This window comes from Ictalurus punctatus, chromosome 1 (genome assembly GCF_001660625.3).
Source record: "Ictalurus punctatus breed USDA103 chromosome 1, Coco_2.0, whole genome shotgun sequence".
Taxonomy (NCBI): domain Eukaryota; kingdom Metazoa; phylum Chordata; class Actinopteri; order Siluriformes; family Ictaluridae; genus Ictalurus; species Ictalurus punctatus.
The window spans coordinates 24,126,804-24,150,236 of NC_030416.2; the positions used below are offsets into that span (position 1 = coordinate 24,126,804).

At 38.5% G+C, this 23,433-nt stretch overlaps 1 protein-coding gene across 1 annotated transcript in view; it reads right to left on the reverse strand.

Annotated features, from left to right (window-relative positions):
* Positions 1–19,045, reverse strand: part of emc2 (ER membrane protein complex subunit 2) — a 35,218-nt gene extending 16,173 nt beyond the window's left edge. The window contains exons 1-5 of the mRNA XM_017476906.2: positions 18,952–19,045; positions 15,501–15,614; positions 6,978–7,042; positions 4,476–4,561; positions 1,890–1,947 (exon numbers count right to left, since the gene is read on the reverse strand). Coding sequence (XP_017332395.1) covers positions 1,890–1,947; positions 4,476–4,561; positions 6,978–7,042; positions 15,501–15,614; positions 18,952–18,991 — 363 coding nt within the window. The 5' untranslated portion in view covers positions 18,992–19,045. The remainder of the gene's footprint in view (positions 1–1,889; positions 1,948–4,475; positions 4,562–6,977; positions 7,043–15,500; positions 15,615–18,951) is intronic.
* Between the last annotated feature and the right edge of the window lie 4,388 nt (positions 19,046–23,433).

The window sequence follows — 23,433 nt, forward strand, 5'->3', positions numbered from 1 at the left end:
TGATGACTTGAGGAGACTTTTCGAGCGAGTTGAGGATGACGACAGTCCAGGGAGTGCAGTCTGTGAAAGTGGGAGAATAAGAGAGAGGTGACTGCATCAATGCACGTGAGGGTTTATTGACTTTGTCAGCAAAGCTGCCATGGGTTTGAAACAGACTGACTTTTAGGTGTGGAATCCTCAGATGAAGTCCAAAGAACAAATGTCTATGGTTCATTTTGCACATTTTGCCAGCCCAGAGAAAACATTTAATATGTCTAAGCAAGTCCATGTGTCAGAATCGTGTTGAGCTTCTTCAAGAGAGAGCCAAAACAAATATTGATTCTTTTGAGAATCCATTAAAGCCCCCCCCCCCCCCCTCCCTATATGGCCACGTATCCTTTGTGGAATAAATTAACAGCAGGTATGTGTTTGGTGATGGCAGGATGGGGTGATTGTGACAGATGGGCAAAACTTCGGCATATCTGGTTGCTGTAAATGATTCGACTGAAATGTAGTGCAAATCACATTTTTTTTCAAAAAATGGATAGTGTGTGACACACGGCATTCGACTAATGATAAACTTCATGTTATTCACTGATGCCTGATCTGATTATTAGAAAATGCTGGGTAAATGTACTAGGCTATGGTGAGACCAGATTCTGGCCTTCAGAATTTCTTCGACTTCTGAGGGGCGTTTTCAGACCTGTACATCTGTGCTTTGTTCTGAAACGAGGGCCTTAATTGTTATGAAGTTGCATTTTCTCCTTGGCTCACAAAGCAACATTTCAAAGCGTACCGAAATGTGTTTATGCAAGTAATGTGTGAGTAAACTGTCCTCCCAGTGGTCAGAGTGCACCTGTTTATGCAAAGTTCCGCCTATAGCGGTCATCCCTCAAAATGGATAGACAGCAGATCTATCAGAGATTATGGCTTTTTTTTTTAAGCTGTAGTCATATAATTTATCAGTTTGAAGAGGAATCAATGTTCCACAGAGTGATTAAAGCCCATATCCTTGAGACACTCGCTAAACACCTTGTAAACCTCAGTGTTTTTATCCGTTGTGAAATTTGTTCAGAAATATGTTCGTCAGATCAAATTTCAATGTGTTTGGTCCAAGTTAATCTGCAATTCATGTTGCGAGCCATTACCAAAACATACACGCTTTTTTCCCCCTCACACAGTTCCCATCATGCATTGTTACACAGGTTGGTTCGTCGTTTCGGATTGCTTTCTCACCGCCAGCGAACCGCTCCAGAATTCGTTTGCAATCGGGCTGAGACCACCTCATCCAGCTGGTCTCGGCCTGATTGTTTGGAGCGGATCGGAGTGCGATTGCAGTATTCTGCAACAAAACGACAAAAATGCTCCAAACGAGCCAGGTGTGAAATCGCCTTTAGCCACATCGCTAGTTCGTTGTTTTTGAATTATGAGGGTATGTTAACTGAGGAGCAGCATAATAAGCATTTCCAAGTTGTGTATCAAAAACTTGACATGAGCACTTTTTTTTTTCCTTTATTTGCCCAGATTGGCGGATCTGTGTAGTTAAAGTTCAACTGGATGAACTCCGTATAAAGCAAAATGTAAGGGGACAGAAGCCAATCCCTTTTATGCATACTGTACCCTCTTCCATTCAAGTGAATTAGCTATGCCTTGAAGTGTTTATATTTGCATGTATTTCTGTTAAAAAGTAGTTAGTGTTAGTGAGTGAGTGAGAGAGAGAGAGAGAGAGAGAGAGAGAGAGAGAGAGAGAGAGAGAGAGAGAGAGAGAGAGAGAGAGAGAGAGAGCACGCAAGAGAGAGCGAGAGAGAGACGCAGACAGACAGACAGACAGACAGTTAGTAGAAAGGCCAGGGTTCAAGTAAAAAGATACAATTTAAGCACAGCAGGCTGATCTTCATTTCTTTACTTACCGTATTAGTGGGATCGTCTTGCAGTATTGAATCATACAACTTGTTGGCATCATCGTACCTTTAAAAAGTAAAGAGCTGGGTCACCATTTGTTAGGCAGCAGTGAAATCAACAGAGCTCAAGGCAAATCAGCTTCTTGTATACAGGGTAGCTTAACTCCACAAAAAGCACTAGCACAGATCAGTGGTGTGTCTAAGGAAGGAAATAAACAGTTGTCTAGTTTATCTGTAGTGAGGGTCCCTGTGCAGCTTAAAAATGAATCAAGTGTACAAATGAACACAAACATCTGTACAGGCAATAACTGCAAGGGCTTTTTTCTGGATTTGCAAAGACTGCTGCAAAAAGATCAGTGTTCGCCTGCATCACCAATTACACATCATTTGCAGATTTCTTTCCTTGCATGTTGAGTGAGAGAAAAAAAATCAAATAGAATCAAATCTTTATTGTCATTGTACATGTACAACCAAATTAGATGCAATCAGATCAGTGCAACATCACAAAAGTGCAACAGGTATAGAAATATATATAAACATAAAAGAGCCTTTAGAAGTAGCTATAAAATATATAAAAAGAAAGATTCAAAAAGGAAATGAAAACATATCATATCATACATACACAACAGTTCGCTGCACGATACATCTCCTTAATATTGCATTCAAGTAATGTTTAGTGCTGCTATTGCTCTTGGATAAAAACTGTTTTTTAAATCATTTTGTTTGTGTCTTCATCGTCCTGAACCGTCTGGCGAGGGCAGCAGTTCAAACAAAGAGTGTCCGGAGTGGGGATGATCTTTTAGTATGTTCTGGTCGTTTTTGAGGCAGCAGGAACTGTAAAGCTCTTCCAAAGAGAGGAGAGGGCAGCCAATAATCTTCTGGGTGGTGGTACGACCCTCCGGAGCGGTTTCCTCTGTTTCTGTGCAGCTGGAAAACCACACACAGATACAATAAGCAGAATGACAGTAGAAAGCGGTAGAAAGACAGAAGCACTTTTTGGGTGAGGTGGTTCTTCCTAAGGATCCTCAGGAAGTAAAGTCCCTGCAGTGCCTTCTTTACCAGTACTGTGGTGTTGGTGCTCCAGGTTAGGTCCTCCCCCACGTGCATGCCCGGGACCCTCTCCACACATTCCTCGCTGATGAAAAGGGGCTGAATCTCAGTTTTATTTTGCCTGTAGTCTATTAGCAGCTCCTTGGTTTTGGTGGTATTGAGGACCAGGTTGTTAGGACCAGGATAGGGATCGGTTGAAGATCTTGGTAAAGACCCCAGCCAGCTGGTCCTCGAAGTCAATCAGCACTCGTCCCGGGACGGCATCGGGTCCCGCAGCTTTCCTCGGGTTCACCGCCCTCAGTGTGCCCCTCACCTCATGCCCCTTTACAGTGAGGATGTGGCTGCTGAGGACTGGTGGATGTTATGTGGTTGCCTCGGGTTGCTCCACCTCGAAGCCGGCAAAGAAGTGGTTCAACTCCTCCGACAGCGAAGCACAACCGACCGCAACTGAGAGGCCATTTACTAAATATATTCATCTTAAAGAAGACATAAGAGCACCGTTTGATATTTGATATGTGATAATAGTCATTTCAATACAGAAACTATATTGTCAGTACTCTCACAAAATAAATGAGAAATAATTTAACTAATAAAGTTCCTCAAGAGTTCTTTGGAAGGATCTTTGGAGAGATTATGGAGAGGAACACCAGAAGAACCCTTTTAGAGCTCTAGATGATTAAGTTTTTTGTAAGCAAGCAGGATGAAGAGAAATTTGTGATTTAAAAAAAATACATGTGTCCCCTCATGATTAAGACCTGTTCGTGCTCACAGCTGTCAACAGAAGCGACTCTGGATCATATTATCAGAGAACAGCTCCATTCCACTCCACCTCTACCCCAACATGCACTTTATTACTCAACTTCACTCTAGCACATCTCACATAGCACAGCAACAGGCAAGCACGCCTTCGCCACTTGGCTTTATTTAGGTCGGATTCAAGCATGTTGTGTGTGCGTGTGAACGTGTGCGTGTGTAGGGCTTCGTTTAGGCAGCACCGTCTGATGGCAATTAGACCGAAATTTGCAGTTTATTTAATCTAACAGTGCAGAAACGATCACTCTCAATTATGGCGCGAGTGATAAACAAGTCGATATGGTGCACAGACTGAAAACCGATGAGTCATGAAATATAAACATATTAACATTGATTTTTATTCCTTTCTGCTTGCAGAAATGAAAGGGTCTAGTGAAAACAAGATGGGAGATAGTCTACGTTTGTGAGTGTATCCAAATATTTCTAATGCACATGGAGCCTATGCAAAAGAAAAGGAACAAAAAAAATAATAAAAGAAAGAAAGAAAACAAAATGGGGTAATAGCGTGACCCACCACTTCCTCTCTGGGAATTCCTCACTTGGGCAAAACAACCACAGAACTACATAATCCTGAAACTACTCTTCGCTCTCCCACTTAGTCAGTGGAATAGTGGCTTACTAAACAAACAGCCTCCCACCCAACTTCTCAACCTGCGTGCTGATCAGACCCTCCACACCCCAGCCATAAACCCAAGGACAAGCTTGCTAAATCTGGGTTCTAATTAATCTTACCTCTCCAGAGCCTCGAGCCGCATGCCCGCTAATCGCGTTACTCTGTGACTGTCTGGAAACTGCCTCTTCAGCTCCTGTAGGCAACTCTGCACAAAATATAAAAAGCTGTAGTATAAGCACGCACAGCCGTGTATAAAAACACATGTACAAAAACAGAACGTGTGGGGAAAGTGTTGGATTAGGACATGTAAATCACTCTGTGGTTATTTCATTTTTATTTACATGCTTGGGTGTCAAATCTGTATATTCAAACTCGAATTTTTCTTCAATTCAAGGCTTATTGAAAATCTGGTCTGAGAAAGCAATATTACACTAAAGGCCTTTACTGACTATAAATTAAACCCAGGTGAGAAAAAAAATTACTGATGCCAGTGATAACTTTCAGTGCGCTACGGGTACCCCTAATCTCACGCCAGCTACTATACCAGGATTTTCATCTTCACACTGAACTACCCTTGTTTTTTCCACATGGTGAGGAATGGTGCTTTCCTAGTTAAAAAAGAAAAAGATATTCTATGGCTTAATCCAGTTAAGCAATCAGCATCATGGTCAGTTTCCCTCTTCTTCACACAGTGTTCCAGCTGAAGCCAACAGAAAAGTGTCTCCTCTCCACATAAATATATCAACAAAAAGAAAATTTCAAAACCTCAAGGAGGCCAAATTGGTTTCTATCAAGATAGTGCTGTTTGAACAGGTCTCTACTGACAGGCTTTCTAATAGTCATTACCATTAAAATTATTTTTTATGTTTTAAATTTGACAACTTCTTGTAGGTCTGTTATATATATATATATATATATATAATGATAAAAAAAAAATTTAAGTGTTAATTTCCCCTATGTATGGAAAATTTTGGGACACCCTGTATATACAGTGTGCCTCAACAGTCTCCATACATAAGGGACTATGGTTGCCAGCACCACGTCGGTTGTGCCTTTGTCAGTGGATGTTTGTGGACGTTCAATTCTCGGTTGGTCTAATTCTCGGTTAAGTCCATCGCAACCTTTGGGACAGTTTCCCAATCCAGCCATGAGAATGATTTCAATACGTTCTTCTTTTCATCAAAGGCATTCTTTTTTCTTTTGTTCCTTGTACTCGGGTTTATCGCCATACCAGCTTCAATGGCTATTTCATGGCGAATACAGGAATTTATCAGACATGAATAAAACAAAAATCTGTAATAATCAAAGTAATGAGTAATAAAAAAAAATAAGCATATTAAATCAAAGATGGCAATATAATTCAGCTTAAAAAGTCAGACTTTTCTGTACAAAATGACTCTATAAAAGATTCTTTAAATTTGCTAGTGATAAAAATTTTAAAAGTTTTCCAGGGTCCATCTTACAAAACAACTCTTTCAAAGTTTGACCTGATAAAAGGTGTTGTCTTTATAAATAGGGCAAACTAAAAAAAATATACTTTATGGTCAAAGGAGTGCTGTAATATTGGGATTTTGGTAATTCTTCTTCCTTCAATAAATATCCATGTGTAAGACTTGTTTACACCATTTGATCATGTCTAGTTTTAAAAGGGTAAGTGCATATTCTTCCTATTACAGGGTTTATTCCGAATAATTTGTTATTCGACATTCTTCTCATTGTACTTGCCATTTGTCGAGTATATACTGGTTGAGCAAGGGATTAAGGATTAATATATTAATATATATATATATATATATATATATATATATATATATATATATATATATATATATATATATATATATATATATATTAATATATATATATATATATATATATATATATATATATATATATATATATATATATATATATATATATATATATATATATATATATATACATACATATATATACACACACATACACACACACACACACACATTTTAAAAACTAAGTATGCAAGATTTTGGAAGATATTTTGTTAAAAAGTGTTCATTTACGTTAATGCATGGAGACTTTTGGGGCATCCTGTACTATACTATACAAGAATATAGTTAATGTTAACTACATGATATACTACACGATCAACATACATTTATAGATTTTATTTCACATTAATAAACATTCTCCAGTTTCCTTAACAGAAAGCAAGACTGCACGTTTTAAGTGGGAAAATCGAGTCATGGCAGAGAGTATCGGCTAAAAGATTTCTAATGTGAGATGGCAGGAAGGGCAGGGCTTCCAGGGGACCAGTCAATGTTATTGGAGAGTTCAAAGCCTACGCAAGTGTCAGTCATTCCAGATTCATGTCAACTGGTTCATCTCCTGTTGGAGAAGAAAAAGGAGACTCTTTTTGGCACATTTTTGACAGAGAACACGTAGGAGCGTTCTCAGATATTTAAATGCTGCATTCCTGGTTGGCAGGTCTGCATTAGAAGAGATTTCTCACAGTCCCTGAAGTAATCTTCAGCAACTCTTTTCCAGTACATGTTTTCTGGCTGAACAGCAGAGCAGCAAAGCAGCACAGTGTGTGCAGGATGAAGCTTGGGCTGAAAGGATGAGAGAGACTAGAAACTCACCCAGGCCAAATCATCCCGACTGCAGTCCAGCGCTGCGATCATCACCTGCTCATAAATTATCCAAACTGTGCAGGAGAGGGAGAGAGAGAGAGAGAGAGAGAGAGAGAGAGAGAGAGAGAGAGAGAGAGAGAGAGAGAGAGAGAGAGAGAGAGAGAAATACAAAACGGTGACATTCAGTAAACTTAGTTTTTAGTCAGGTACTAAAGATGACACAAAAAAAAAAAAGAGTCTGTTTGACAACAAATTGTATGGAAAATGTATATGAATCACAAACATCACTCCTAAAAGGTTTCGTGTTTAAATGCTGATTGTATGCAAGTTTTACTAAACAATTCTCATGAGATAGGAGAGCTGTATACAGAGTGCTGCAACATATTTAAACATAATTACACATCTCCAATACTGTTAGTCCTGACTAAACATCCATGACCTTAATAATATACAACCCTAAATAACATGGCAACCATTAGCACAATAACACAGTAAGCTACACTAAATAATTACCTCTGTGATTAGCACCATGGATTAAAATAAAATCAAAAAACAATTTCAGAAGTTAAAAACATTTCTGCCATGACTCATAGTTATTATCTCACCAATAAGAGATTCTGGAGACGTTTGGGAAGGTGCCCTGTTGCCAATCATCAAAATACATTTCCTCATGTTTCCACAAAGTGCTAATAAAAGTCAAACGCTTAGCAAAACGTTAGTGTGACCTTTTCACTTCAACAATAAAAAAAAAAAGTCTGATTAATGGGCTTGGCTAATGGATCCAATTAATGGAATTAATGCTTCATATCAGACAAGTGTGTTTCACAGGCTGTGCATTCTTCATCAGCTGAAACCTGTTAATTGAGAAAGAGCAATAAAATCTTACTGAGCAAGAACAAAAATGATGTGCCAAAACAAACGCCTGCAGCTCCTTCTAGCTTTTGTTTTTTTGCCTTTTATGGATTTCGAGTCGAGTCTTGCTTTGATAATGACCATCTTGTTTCACAGCCAGTTTTAGAGCTGGTTTCAATAAAACCAGGCGGTATTAAGTGTTTACCTCTTTCCTTAAATACTGTATGAATCATAATGACTGCAGCAGCCAGAACAGTAAAATAAAGATCTCCATATGTGAAACTCATCACACTCGTTTACTCTTTCGACGGAACGCGCATCGCGTGTGTGTTGCGGGAAGGCCAAAAATAAACTGATAAACATGAATCTGGTAGAAATCTATGTGAAGTAGATACTGAGTTGATCAAAAAGGAAGTTAAAAAAAGAAAAAAAAAAACTGAAACACTGCAGAGAGTTTTTGACACGAGCCACATACTGGCCTTTGGTCTTCTGCTGCTTATTTATCATCAGGTCAGAGTAGCTTGATCATAAAAGGTTGAAAGTAAGAAATATTCTTTAGGAAAAGAAAGTAAGAAATACGGAGAAGAAAGTAAGAAAGGCAACGACATCATCAGTTATTAGCAGAGATCTCATAATACCAAGATTTTTCTTTCCTAATACCCACACTGAAACCTTGAATATCAGCTGACACCAAGAAGCAGCTGATATTCAGTACATTTACATGTTGTTTACATGGACAACAATAATCCTATATTAACCCGATTAAGACTATATTAACTCTGATTAAGAAACTACAATGTAAACAGTGATTTTTACTCAATCCGATTAAGGTCATACTCGAAGTAAACACAAATCAAATTAAGACATGTGGAGTACTCCTGTTTTAGTCGCATTATTGAGGTGTATTACAGACATGTACACACCTTAATCACACTATTAACGTCGTGTGGGAGTTTTCACCACATTTTGCGACAGGACACGATCACACACGGCAGTGCTCAACCGTTTTACGGCAAACAAGAGAGCACGACTGCGTCCCAAACCGCGTACTTACCTACTATAGGCCTGTAGTAGACGAAATACATCTGTCTCAGCTACTATATAGTAGGCAAGTACGCGGTTTGGGACGCAGCCCACGGCTTCAAGCAGTCGTCTATTTGCACGTATAGTATGACAAATAATTAACCGCACTTGAAGCGTTCGTAAAAATTTTAAATAAAAATACCCAAAACTGTATACGGTACCAAAATGAAGACGAACTGTATGTCGATGCGTGAAATTCTGGAGGGAACGTCGGACGACGTGGCGCGGTGACTTAATGACGTGTGCTGTTAATTGATCCATGTTCTATAAACATGTAAAACGGGTACATGAAAGGAGTCTTCTAAAAGCAACATATGTAAACACCTTAATCACAATACTGTCTTACTCAGAGTAAGGTCAGTAATTATATTACTACTGTCCATGTGAACGTAGTTATTGTCTTCTATTCAAACTACAAAGCTTTAAATAAAAATTTTAACTGAAGCACTTCACAGTTCTTTCCACCATAAATATAACCCATTGTAAATATACAGTACAGTGCCCACTAATATTGGCACACTTGGTAAATATAAGCAAAGAAGGCTGTGAAAAAATTCTTTATTGTTTAACCTTTTGATCTTTTGCTTTTTTTCTTGAAACCCTAAAAAAGATTGAACACTAAAAGACAATTTTTCAGTCTTCTTCACTCATTTACCAAGGGTGGCAATATTAGTGGAGGGCACTGTAATACAAAGTATAAATATAATTTTAAAAAATAATAAAATAAAGAAAGATAAAATAGTCAACTTACTTTATATGTAAACATTTCTTTTCCAAATCCGAGATCTACTTGGTGCCATATCTAGTCCCTCCAGGATTTCGCGATCAGAGAAATGAACACAAAATGAAGCAAACTCTCCAATATATAGAGCAACTTGTAAATTACTGCAGATTTACTACAGATTTGGGTCAATCACGAGTCACGTGACATCGTCACAACCCACATTCAGGCAAAGCCCTCTTCGATTCACGAGCATCGAACATGAGTTGGGTGAGTAAACGAATGACTTTTTCTGATAACACACTAATGTAACGCATTACATTTTAAATTTATGTAATTTGTTTACAATTACTGAGGTCAATAAAATTATATTACTTGCGTTACAAATTTACTGTTATGAAAGCAATATTAAGTAAAGTGATTTTTTTTTAAATAAATCATGTTTTTCTTTAGCCCCGAATGATTCTCCACTTGGACTGGTTTGACACTACGTATATGAACATCAGTAATAGAAGATGGCGGTGTTGTAATTTTATATCTTCAGTGAATGGAGGCGAGACCAATCAGACAGGGTTTACAGGTAAATACGTAGAAACGCTCGTGTCTTATTGGCGGAATTGAGAGCCGTCAGCTAAACGCTAGCTCACAGTCAGTGTGAGGAAAAATGGATAAACTGTACGGCAGTTTTTTTTTTAACTAGTAAATGGGTTGAAACTGAAACCATAGCATCCTCTGATGCTGAGCAGGAAAACAAGGTGTGTAAATGTCTATACGAGTCCAGTTTGCGTGAACATGATATGAGCTGAGCATAAGGAAAGATAATGTACTTTGCATGGCACTGTAGTGGCTAAACTCATACAATGATAGCTTAGTTGTGCCTCCCCTTAGCTAGCGACCCCAAACTAGCCTAGTTAGAAAAGTTTTATATTTTATCGATCTGGTAGTCCTACAAACAGTGACAACACCCAAAGCAAGTGTCATGATAAATCTGACTTTTCTGATCATGTCATAAATTGACGCGCGGTAAAATTACTGAAAGAACTACGAGTTTCACTTGGTAGTGTATTTTTGTAGGTTTGATAGGTTTTGACAGTAACGTGAAAGTAAAGTAATTAGAAATCTGTAGTGTATTACTTTTTTTTAAGTAACTTACTGTTTACCAACAACCAACTGTGCAAAACAATTTCGTGCAATTCAAGTAGCTTTCCGCAAAAAAAAGCTCAAAAGCAAACTGCATCGCATATGTTTGTTGTTGTATTTATTTATTTTTTACATTTTTTTTTTTTTTTTTTGGGGGGGGGCAACAATTTAGCATTTTTAAATGCAACGATCACAAAAAAAAAAATCCTGCATGGATTGGCTAGTTATTTATTATTAACACTGAAAACAATTCTTAGTAGTTTTGGTAACTTCACATTATTTTACCATTTAAGGAAACATGTTTTGATACTTGCCTTATTTACAATGTGCAGTAGGAATCTTTTTTTTTTTTTTTTTTTTAAACTGGACCAAACAGAAGACAGTAGAACATGGACTACTGGTTTAGATTTATTTATTTATTGAAAAGAGAGATAACTGAACTCTTGTAGCCATGACCACGAAAGCAACTGCCTCATCATCACAGCCTGCATCTCATCGCTCTTTGAAAGATCAATTTTATCCAATTTCAAACAACTAAAATTTTGTCCATGGTTAAGCTAACCATGTTAAACAAAGTACAAATCTATACACACTCAGGAACACATAGTGCATCTGGTGTCTCCTGTGAGATCCTGCCATTAGGTCCGACCTTGAGCACAATAAGAACACTTACTCGACTGAGGGCCAAATGAAAATGTCCCATCATTTCTATTTATAACGGTTCTGGTATTCTTTGTAGTGGAAAAGGTCTTTAAGAGTAACTTTAAAAGATGCAAATTTTTTAAATGCTTGATATCAACACACTGAGATTACCCATCTCACAATAAATGGTCATTTTTTATTAAGTAGTAGGTATGTCTATCCTTATGCCAAACCCAGGTCGATGACGGTTTTATGGTATGAATCCTACTGTTTCAAAACTATTCACTCATTCTTGTAATTCAATTGTAAACAAAGCTCATACGCATCTACACCAGTTCTTATTTGATCAATTAACTCACATCCAATGAAAGCTCTAAAACAGCAGTTCAAACTATGAATGAATTTCTAGGTACTACATTGAGACTGTTAATGAATAAGACCATCTGTGGGACATCCTCAAACGGAAGGTGGAGGAGCACAAGGTCTCTAACATCCACCAGCTCCGTGATGTCGTCATGGAGGAGTGGAAGAGGACTCCAGTGGCAACCTGTGAAGCTCTGGTGAACTCCATGCCCAAGAGGGTTAAGGCAGTGCTGGAAAATAATGGTGGCCACACAAATATTGACACTTTGGGGACATTTTCACTTAGGGGTGTACTCACTTTTGTTGCCAGAGGTTTAGACATTAATGGCTGTGTGTTGAGTTATTTTGAGGGGACAGTAAATTTACACTGTTACACAAGCTGTACACTCTCTACTTTACATTGTAGCAAAGTGTCATTTCTTCAGTGTTGTCACATGAAAAGATATAATCAAACATTTACAAAAATGTGAGGGGTGTACTCACTTTTGTGAGATACTGTGTGTATATAATTTTATTTTATTTATTTTTTTTACACAAACCAAAAATATTCAGCACAAAATGAAAAACTTTGCTTTTGATACCGATTCACCTCCTTAAACATTCGATTACATTTTCCGCTGCTTTCCATGGGATTGTCAGTGACAGCTGTCAGTGTCTGGTTGGGTGAAATATTGATGCTGAACAGTCTGGTCATAATTCAACAAGCATGCTGTTTCATATTGGGCATCCACAGAGGGTGAAAATATTTCACAGATACTTTCACACACGATATGATGTGTGTGTAGCAGCCTCCTCACAGAAAACCATTTACGTGCGGATATTTTGACATTTTCTACTAGGAGTTACGAAAACGACATGTTTTCCTGAACTCGAATATGTTTTCCTTTTACTCGCTTCTCATGTAAAGTTGCAGCATTCATTTTTACTTCCCCTCAAAAAAGTGAAATGGGGGAAAATTGCATTTAAAGATTCTGACTGCGGTGCAGGAATGTCACACACGGAGCATCTAGACAGCCATTACCGGATTATAAGCTGAATTAATTAAGCAACTTAATCAAAGCATGATATTCACTGTGTGAGGGAAGGGAAGCACTCTCCGTTAGCAAGGTTTTAGACATTGTAAACAGAATGACTTTTTACCACTGCATTTGTTCAACTGGTTCACTACTCAGCATGTTGTTTGAAAGAAGATAGATAAAAACATTAGTGTAAAAAGTTGTTTTGGTGAAATATTTTCATGATTTCTTAAAACAGAGGTGTTATGATTATATGCAAAAAAAAAAAAAAAAAAAAGCTTTTTGCTGTTGAAAGAATTCACATCCCTCAATATTTAACAAATAAACTAAATGAAACAAAAAGATTCATCCATCCACTATCTGTACCGCTTTATCTTACACAGGGTCACGGGGAACCTGGAGCCTATCCCAAGGGCTCGGGGCACAAGGCGGGGGCCAACCCATCACTGGACACAATCGCACACACACACACACGACGATTTGGAAATGCCAATCAGCCTACAGCACATGTCTTTGGGCTGAGGGAGGAAACCGGAGTATGCGGAGGAAACCCCCACAGCACGAGGAGCACATGCAAATCCCACTTAAAAATAATAATAATAAATTACTCCACTAAGTAAAATATTTTTAAACTGTGTGACGAGTTTGACTAGAACCCACTGAGAGCGATAAAGCTGCTATCGAGGCTTCATTCCATGTTAGCGATCTCCTGGAAGAGCACGAGAACCCCTTCACTGATGGTGAGAGTTTTTAAAAGAAACAGTGACTGTCACTACTGACACATTATTCACACACTTTAAAAACAAGGAAGACTTCAAAATGGCAGTTAGCAGTGTCCCGCTTGGTCTAGTAATGGTAATGAAAAGAGTGGAGCTGTTATCGGAGGACATTTCTACAGAAGACCTAAGAGGCCATGCGTGATTATTTTTTCCTTCTTGTTTTCTCGTGATCTCGACATCACAAGTTTTTTTCAGGAGAAAATCTTTGCCTTGTGAACAGGACCGGTTTTGCACGCACACATCTCTCACCGTGTCTCTGGTTGGTCGCAAACCATTTAAACAGAATCTTTCACCGGCGTTCTGTAGCCATGCAGACACCGCGGTCCCTCAGGTAGTCTGGCAATGAAACTGACTACACGTTCAGGGGTGCCATATTGTCCTCGACGATAAAAGTTGTAAACCTGACAGCCTCCTTATCAAGTGTCACACAACAATGTGGAAGTTGTCAAGCGCTGACAGACACAGAGCTATTTCGGCTTGATCGAGTCACTGATCAAAATAAGAACGATTCATGATGCTGCGGGATTGTGGTGAGCTTCTGCTGCCTCCAGAACAATAAAAACAACGTTATGTCGAGTACACAGAAAAAAATTATAGTAATCATGGCATCTAAGGGCTTTCGTGCATATTCTTAAGAAATTTACAAATGCATTTTGACAAATACAAATCAAGTCCATGTAGCAGCCACGTCTGTAGAATAGCAGAATACAAACGTTTTCGTACATTTATAGGATTTTCAAGAGTACCAAATTTAATGTGTAATGATTTTCAATCATTTGAATGATTTCATTCGTAATCAGTCAAATGATTTACGGATTAAACTCCTCAGATCCAACTTTCTAAATGAGGCCTATTGTTTGTATTTCTTGACCTTGCACTGCCTCTGGCCCTGTTTACACTAGTGCGTTTTTGTTTTAAAATGAAAACAATCCTCATCCACATTGGCGTTTCTGCCGTGCTTCAGAAACGATCTCCGTCCACACGACACGACCGAAAACGCATGTCACGTGACCATTCATGCACACCGGGCATGCGTATACAAGGGTAAACAGGAAGTTGGTTGCTAGTCCAAACCGGAATTCCATGTAGGGTTTATGCTGCTTGAAATGAGATTCATTGCCGATTGCTCTAATCGTAGCTCGTCTCTTGCGCATGTACACAGCTGCAGTATTATAAAATACAGAATTTAACTGCGCAATAGCTGATAACAATGACTACACAGCCAGCAAAGCTTGCAGTTCAGTCTCCGTGTTGTTGTGTATACAATCAAGGTAGCGTAATGGTCATGTGGTAGGTGCTTGACGAATCAGGGAAGGATACGCAATGATCCAGAAGAGCCAATCAGGGGGCGAATGTGGGCGGAGCCACGTTTTGGTCTTCATTTTGGTCTGTTTACACCGAAACGCGAGCCCGTGGTTTTCAAACTAAAACAGTTTCTTCTTCGTTTCCAAAAGTCTCCAAAAACGCCGGACTAGTGAAGACGTCAGGCGTAACCATAAAAAAAGCTATGCGTTTTAAAACCAAAATTCTCTCGTATAAACAGGGCCTCTGTCACACTTGTCACTGTTTCTTGTTAAATGTAGCACTACAGTGAAACTTCTTTCTTAACATTACACCAGGGATGAGAGGAATGACAATAAAGCCTTGAACTTGAAGCTTGAACATTTGAAGCTGATATCTGTACATAAAAATCCAATCCAAGTAATACATTAAATACAATGAATCATACAGCAACATCCTTTTCATCTGCTGTAGCTTTATTATCAAAGCTCTTCTACTCGCCCACAGCTCCCGCTAAGTAGCAACCGTAAGCGATTTCTGTAAGAACCTCAGGGAAGTTATAAGGAAACATCAGGGAGAGAAGTTTCAGAGAAACCCCATTACACCCACAGATACGGAAATGAAGCCGTGCTGTAAAGCTGGAGTTAAGACTTACTGTCATCTCCCAGCTTTGACGAGTGTTCACCGATCAGCTCCTCACCAACGTCCACTATCTGCTCGCTATTCCTGTAATTCTCCTCCCGCCACTTTCGGAGCTTGTCACGCATCTCTGCAAGACAAAACCATCAAAGAATGCAGTGTTTTATACAGCACATTACTTCAGTGTATTACATTTCAAATTAACAGTGGAGACATAGGATTAAACCATGTCATTTCATTTGAAAATTTCTTAACAAATGATCAAACTGCAACAGTACAGTGCAGGTACGCTACAACATCCACATCTACCTCACTGCACGGTTCCTGAGCTGCTGCAAGTGTAACCAGGACAAAATACACCTTTGAGTGCGAGGTGAGACACACAGCCTTGACTTTTCCTATAACAGCAGCTCCAACTGGTTTATATTAATGCTGTCATTCTAATATATTTTTCTAATCTATGGTATAGATTAGAAAAATATATAAGAACGAGAGGATTAATATAAACCAGTTGGACTTCTACGTAAGGAATAATTGACAACAGGCCATGAATTATTAGAAAATAACGCACACCCTGAGGCTGTAATGCGGCCATTACGCCTCACGTGTGCATTATTTTCTAATAATTCAACAGACCAGAGTCAATTATATTGCTTACAACAAACTTGCCAAACCTAAAGACATTGTTCATACGTTTTATTTCAAGACATGTGTCAGGCTGTCCTTAAAACGCTTGTGTGTACGGAACCAATTTATTACGGATCCCATCTCAAGCCTCCGTTGCTAATTGAAAACAGTCAATTTAGAGCTAATGACAGAGGCTTGAGCCACTGATATGCAGTTATTGGGGAGAGAGAGAGAGAGCCCAATTTTTTTTTTTCCCATTTCATGCTGATAATATAAAAAATAGAACAAATAAATTTAAAATATTGATAAGCCTACTTGTTCATAGGGTTTTTCGTTTATTACTGCAGAAAACACAACAAATAAATAAATAAACATTCATACTTCTTCACTGGCTTAATCACACGTGCTCTCTCTCTTTTTTTCTTTCTGACTACATTTACATGGACAGCAGTAATCTAATTATTGACCTTATTCTGAGGAAGACAATATTGTGATTAAGGTGTTTACATGAGTTGCTTTTAGAATACTCTTTTCATGGTCCCGTTTTACATGTAATAGAACATGGATCATTGGCACCCATTTCCAGGCTGTACCCCGGCTTGTGCCCGATGTTCCCTGGGATAGGCTCCAGGTTTCCCATGACCCTGAGACGGATGAGCGGTATAGAAGATGGATGGATGGATGGAGAACATAGATCTATTAACAGCACAAGTCATTACGTCCCTACGCCATGCCGGCTGACGTTCCCTCCAGAATTTCACACATCAACATACAGTTCATCTTCGTTATGGTACTATATAGTGTTCATTAATTTCACGAAAGCTTCAAGTGCAGTAAATTATTTGTCATACTATACGTGCAAACAGACGACAGCTTGAAGTTGTGGGCTGCGTCCGAAACTAGTTACTTACCTACTATATAGTAACCGAAATACATGTACTATACCTACTATATAGTAGGTAAGTACACGCTTTCGGACGCAGCTGTGCGCTGATTTGCTGTAAAATGGTTGAGCACTGCTGTGTGTGATCGCGTCCTGTCGCAAAATGCGTTTGAAAACTCCCACACGACGTTAATAGTGTAATTAAGGTGTGTACATATCTGTAATGCACGTCGATAATGCAACTAAAACAGGAATACTCCACACGTCTTGATTCGAATTGTGTTTATGTTGAGTATGACTTCAGTCAGATTAAGGCCATCAGAAATCGCTATTTACATGGTAGTCTCTTAGTATTGTCTTTTTGTATTATTAAGAGTATAGTCTTAATCTGGTTAATATTGGATTCAGTAAATAGTGAGATTTAAAAATCTCAGACAGAAAACTTTGTTGTAATTTTATCTGTAATGAGATAATTGACAAATTTTCAATTAATAGAATATTACCATGCACAAAGTATGTATTAAATGACATTTATTCAGGTAAAATACAAAACCATTCATTAAGGAGAATCCCTACACCCTCAGAGCGTGACTCACACTGGCTGTGTCCGAAATCGTGTACTATGACAGTACGTACTGCATTGCCGTTGAAACAGTACGTACTAATGAGTATGTGTGTGTATTATGACTACAATCCCAGACATATTACATCCACCATGTTAGCATTGTCATGTGACCTTCGACGTCATCTAAAAATCTTAAACAAGTTAACAATTTATTCAGGTATTGTTAAACAAGTCCTGTTTAACCAAGGTTTAATACTTAAGAAGAACCGACGCCGTCTTCCACGTTTTCTTTCCTGAGCTCATCCACACCAGTCCCGTTGCATCATGGGATTGTTTGACTCACGTAGTGTGCATCGGTTGCACACTGCAAAATCTTGCCGGAAGCAGTACACCATCCAGGTATTTCTCACCTACTGTTTCTCGCATACCTAGAATTCGGACATACTACCCCTCTGGCATGCTGCTTTTCGCCTACTGTGCAGTATGCAAGTATGCGGGCGTGGACACAGCCATTTAGTATCGGCTCGGCTCGCTTGGAACCTCGACCGAGGTGGTACTAAAAAAGTCCCAGGTACTATCCACAGTGGAAAAGCCCTGAAATGCGAGTAGAGTCGAGTCAAGCTGTACTGTGGAGTGGAAAAGTGCCATTAGTTAGGACCAAATGTCCCCACAAAGCTAGTAATAACGAAGACCTTAGACCTTTTGGAAACTCAATGAGAGAAAACTGCCTTTTTAATTTTACAAAACAACAACCCTAAAATCGTCTAAAATGTTTCCTTGTAGTTACTGGGGTAAAAGGATTTAAGTGTACACAGAGCGTTCATAATTTTGACAAGAAGGTTTTCACAAATATATTAACATAGATGTTAGTGAGAGAAAATATACGTTCATAGTCAAGCTCATTTACTCCGCGCGCACCTGCTAGAACCTTCTCTACTTCATTTATCGTATAATGAGGATTCACTTGTCTCCTTAACTGAATGAAACCTGGCTAGCCAGTTAGCATAACAAAGACACTTATCTGAGAAGCTAGCTAAGCTAGCTAACTGGTCGTAACGAAGCTAGCTACCTGACTAGCTAGCTTATAATGTACTTACAATTCCTGACACCAATCCCACATGCTCTTATTTATTGATTGATTGATTGATTGATTAACAGTAATAAGGACAGCTTCATGGCTAATATACAGTCTAAGTGGTTTGTTAAGCAGTTTTTTAGCACTCTACTACCTAGCTATTAACACGCTAGCTTTTAGCGCTAATTTGACTAAATACGGGAATCAGATATGTGGGAATATGAGATTATGGAAATACGTTTTCCACACGTTCAATTCATGCATGAAAATAATATCGTCAATACAGTCAATAATAATAAAAAAATCTTGTTATTTACCTTCCCAAGTGACATCGTACAGTTCAGAAACCGACGCCATTTTTCCTGCGACCACCTTCCTCTGGATTAATCACTGGCTCACAGTTATGACGTCAGTCTGTCTAAGCTTTGGCTCACCATATAGCGTCACTCTTAAATACATTCAGTACGTTTACATGGACAGCAATAATCCAATATTAACCCGATTAAGACAATACTGTGATTAAGAAACTAGCATGTAAACAGCAATTTTTAATTACCTTAATCCGATTAAGGTCATACTCGAAGTAAACACAAATCAAATTAAGACATGTGGAGTATTCCTGTTTTAGTCGCATTATCGACGTGCGTTACAGACATGTAAACACCTTAATCACACTATTAACGTCGTGTGGGAGTTTTCACCACATTTTGCGACAGGACACGATCACACACGGCAGTGCTCCACCGTTTTACGGCAAACGAGAGCACGGCTGCGTCCAAAACTACGTACTTAGCTACTCGGCTACTATATAGTAGGTAAGTATGAGATGTCGGACGCAGCCCACGGCTTCAAGCGGTAGTCTATTTGCACGTATAGGATGACAAATAATTAACCGCACTTGAAGCGAAATTTTAAATAAAAACAGCCAAAACTGTATATGGTACCATAATGAAGGAGAACTGTATGTTGATACGTGAAATTCTGGAAGGAACCTCAGACGGCATGGCGCGGTGACGTAATGACGTGTGCTGTTAACTGATCTATGTTCTATAACATGTATAACGGGAACATGAAAGGAGTATTCTAAAAGCGACTCATGTAAACACCTTAATCACAAATTTGTCTTATTCAGAATATGGTCAATAATTAGATTACTGATGTCCATGTAAACGTAGTTATTGTCTTACATTATATTAAAAATAAAATAATAAAAGTGCCGGGTGTCTTGAATATGCTGAAAGAACAGCTCATGAAAAATTTCAACCCCAACTACAACTCACAAAACATACAAAAATACTTGACACTAGCACAAAATATTTGTGAATAGGAAAAGGTAGACACATTTTTCTTCTTTTTCTCAGTCATTGCCTGGTAAATAAGTGGACAGTGGTGCGCACGCATTTCAGTACCAGCAATACACTGACGTTAGGACAGGGGAGCTGACAAAGTGTGAATAGCAACAGATGAGCTACAGTCACTATTTGTATATCCGTGACATGCACCTATATAATCCATATATGGAATTACAGTGTTCAGTTCAGTGTATGACAAATGAACAGTGTCATAAACAGCGCTGTGGTGTTGTTTCTCCTGTGATAAAAGCAGTACAGGTGCATTTCAAAAAATTAGAATATTGTGGAAAAGTTCAAAAAGTAGAACTTTCATATATTCTAGATTCATTACATATAAAGTGAAATATTTCAAGCCTTTTTTTGTTTTAATCTTGATTTTTATGGCTTACAGCTCACAGAAATCAAAAATCCAGTATCTCAAAATATCAGAATAGAGAAGTTATATTAAAGAAATGTAGACCTTCTTAAAAGTATGTTAATTTATGCACTCAATACATGGTCAGGGCTCCTTTTGTATGAATTACTGCATCAATACGGCGTGGCATGGAGGCAATCAGCCTGTGGCACTGCTGAGGTGTTCTGGAAGCCCAGGTTGCTTTGATAGCAGTCTTCAGCTCGTCTGTATTGTTGGGTCTGGTGTCTCTCGTAGATTCTCTATGGAGTTCAGGTCCGTGAGTTGGCTGGCCAATCAAGCACAGTAATACCATGGTCAGCAAACCAGTTACTCTAGTAGTTTTGGCACTGTGGACAGGTGCCAACTCCTGCTGGATAAGGAAATCAGCATCTCCATAAAGCTTGTCAGCAGATGGAAGCATGAAGTGCTGTAAAATCTCCTGGTAGACGCTGCATTGACTCTCGACTTGAGAAAACACAGTGGACCAACACCAGCAGATGACCTGGCACCCCAAATCATCACTGACTGTGGAAACTTCACACTGGACTTCAACAACTTGGATTCTGTTCCTCTCCACTCTTCCTCCAGACTCTTGGACCTTGATTTCCAAATGAAATGCAAAGTTTACTTTCATCTTCCCCATGATTGTGGTTGATGTACTGAACACGACTGTAAGATTAAAGGCTCAGGAAACCTTTGCAGGTGTTTTGAGTTAATTCGCTGATTAGAGCTCTTCTCAGGTCAACATTTCTGTATTATAAATTATTTATTGTAATATTTTGAGATGCTGGATTTTTGATTTCCATGAGCTGTAAGACTGTAATCATCAAGATTAAAACAAAAAAAGGCTTGAAATATTTCACTTTATGAGAATCTAGAATATATGAAAGTTCCACTTTTTAATTAAATTATGGGAAAAAATGAATTTTTCCATGATATTCACATTTTTTGAGATCACCTGTAAGTGACTACAGCTCAGAAGACACTCAAGGTCCAAGTCCTGCAAAGTTTAGCTTCAACCCTAACCAAACACACCTGAACAAGCTAACCAAGGATTACTAGAAAATTACAGGCAGGTGAGTTTGGAGTTTTGAGGTAAACTCTGCAGATTTGAAGAACATTGTGATAGATCATGCTTCACTGTTGCCAGTATCAAATGTTACATTTTAGACCTCACTGACAAGCACAAGCTACTATATGTCAATTATACACATAATTATTGTAAAATACGGTTAATTTTTATTATCTGTTATGCTTATATTACATCTGATCATTTCTCAAAATGTATGAATAAAGTAGGCTTTTCCCCAGATTTCTACTTGCCCTAGCTCTGTAACCAGTGGAATCGCACTCAAAATTTTTACACCAGAATACTACTATACAGGACTTATTTCTGTGAACATTTCAGGTTTGTATCTGTTCCCCCACCAGAGATATTCAACCCGAAACTGAGGAGAAATTGCACATTCTCACCCCCATAAAAAAAATTGAAGTTTCAAACCTGAAATGTTCTGCTTGCACACTATGCTTACCTAGGTACCTCCTAAAAATATTGATTCAAATCCTTCCCATTATAAATTGACCCTAAATGTGGAACTGTAAGCAATCTTGAGCATTACATTAGGACTCTTTGGTTCTAAGTCTAAGGAACAAGAACAGGTGTACACACACACACACACACACACACACACACACACACACATATATATATATATATATGTTATAACCAAAATAATACATTTTGGGTATACAACTGTTTGCATGACCCTCAATATCTTGGCTCGGGATGGTCCTAGCTCCTTGGAACAAAAACTGATCTCTACAGCACATCACAAGGTACATGTATGTGTGTGTATGTGTGTGTGTGTGTGTGTGTGTGTGTGTGCGTATATATATATATATATATATATATATATATATATATATATATGGATGTACCTTGTGATGTGCTGTAGAGAACAGTTTTTGTTCCAAGGAGCTAGGACCATCCCGAGCCAAGATATTGAGGTTCATGTAAACAGTTGTATAACCAAAATTTGTTGTGTGCCATGAAACAGAGATGGTCGTCGTAGTTAAATCAAGTAAGAAAAAAAACTGGTGGTTTTGTAATGCCGATACATAGAGATAATCACTTGAAACAAAGAAAATTAAAAATGGCCAATTAACCTGTATTGCACCACTTGAGTTGGAATGACCCTCCAGTTTCCAAACTATATGCCATTCTGTGTATAATACACTGTACATGATATTTTATTTTAGCTTTTGTGTAATTTTCATTATAGAGTATTTCTAAATTATGATATCTGGTGTAGAACAATTTATAAACAGAGATATATTTTTTAAATAGAGGTCATGATCAGAGTGGACCAATTTTCTGAGCGTGACTGTCTATATGTGGTGCATTTGATTATTATAGTTCTAAATTTCAGGTGTGTCTCGTATCATGTATAACACACTTTAACCTACACACCATTTCCCAGGTCTATATTCCAGACCAGGTAACGTTTGCTTACTTGTCCAATTACTTAATGAATTCCTTGACCACTCTGGTCCACCATGACCATAGAGAATCATAGGAACATTTACTGTGGTTTCGTGTGTTGGGTCTATTTTTCTTCTCTGTGGGTTTATCTTGTCTCACAGGGGCTGTGGATCTGGCACTGTATCGACCACAATCACTGAAGTGAACTCAGCACAAACTGGCCCAAACCTGATGTCATACCACTTATGGAACTAACTGGACTGCCTGTGGATTTCACAAGTCTGGTCTTTCCTAAAAGGGCAGCATTAGTGTTAAAGCGTAAGAGTACCATAAAATATCATCATCTCTACAGCGATACAAAAAATACACAATGTGTGGTTTATCTTACATGAAGCTGTAGCGATTCATGGACATGTAATTTCCCAGACTGCAGATGGCAGTGAGTTGATATGTGGTCAGGCTTTTGCTGGAAACGCAAACAGTGCTGTGACCACATTAAAACAAGCAAATGCTGCTCTTTGGATGTGAAAGGCTTCTCTTGGGATGAAAGGGCATTGGGGTAAAGGCAATC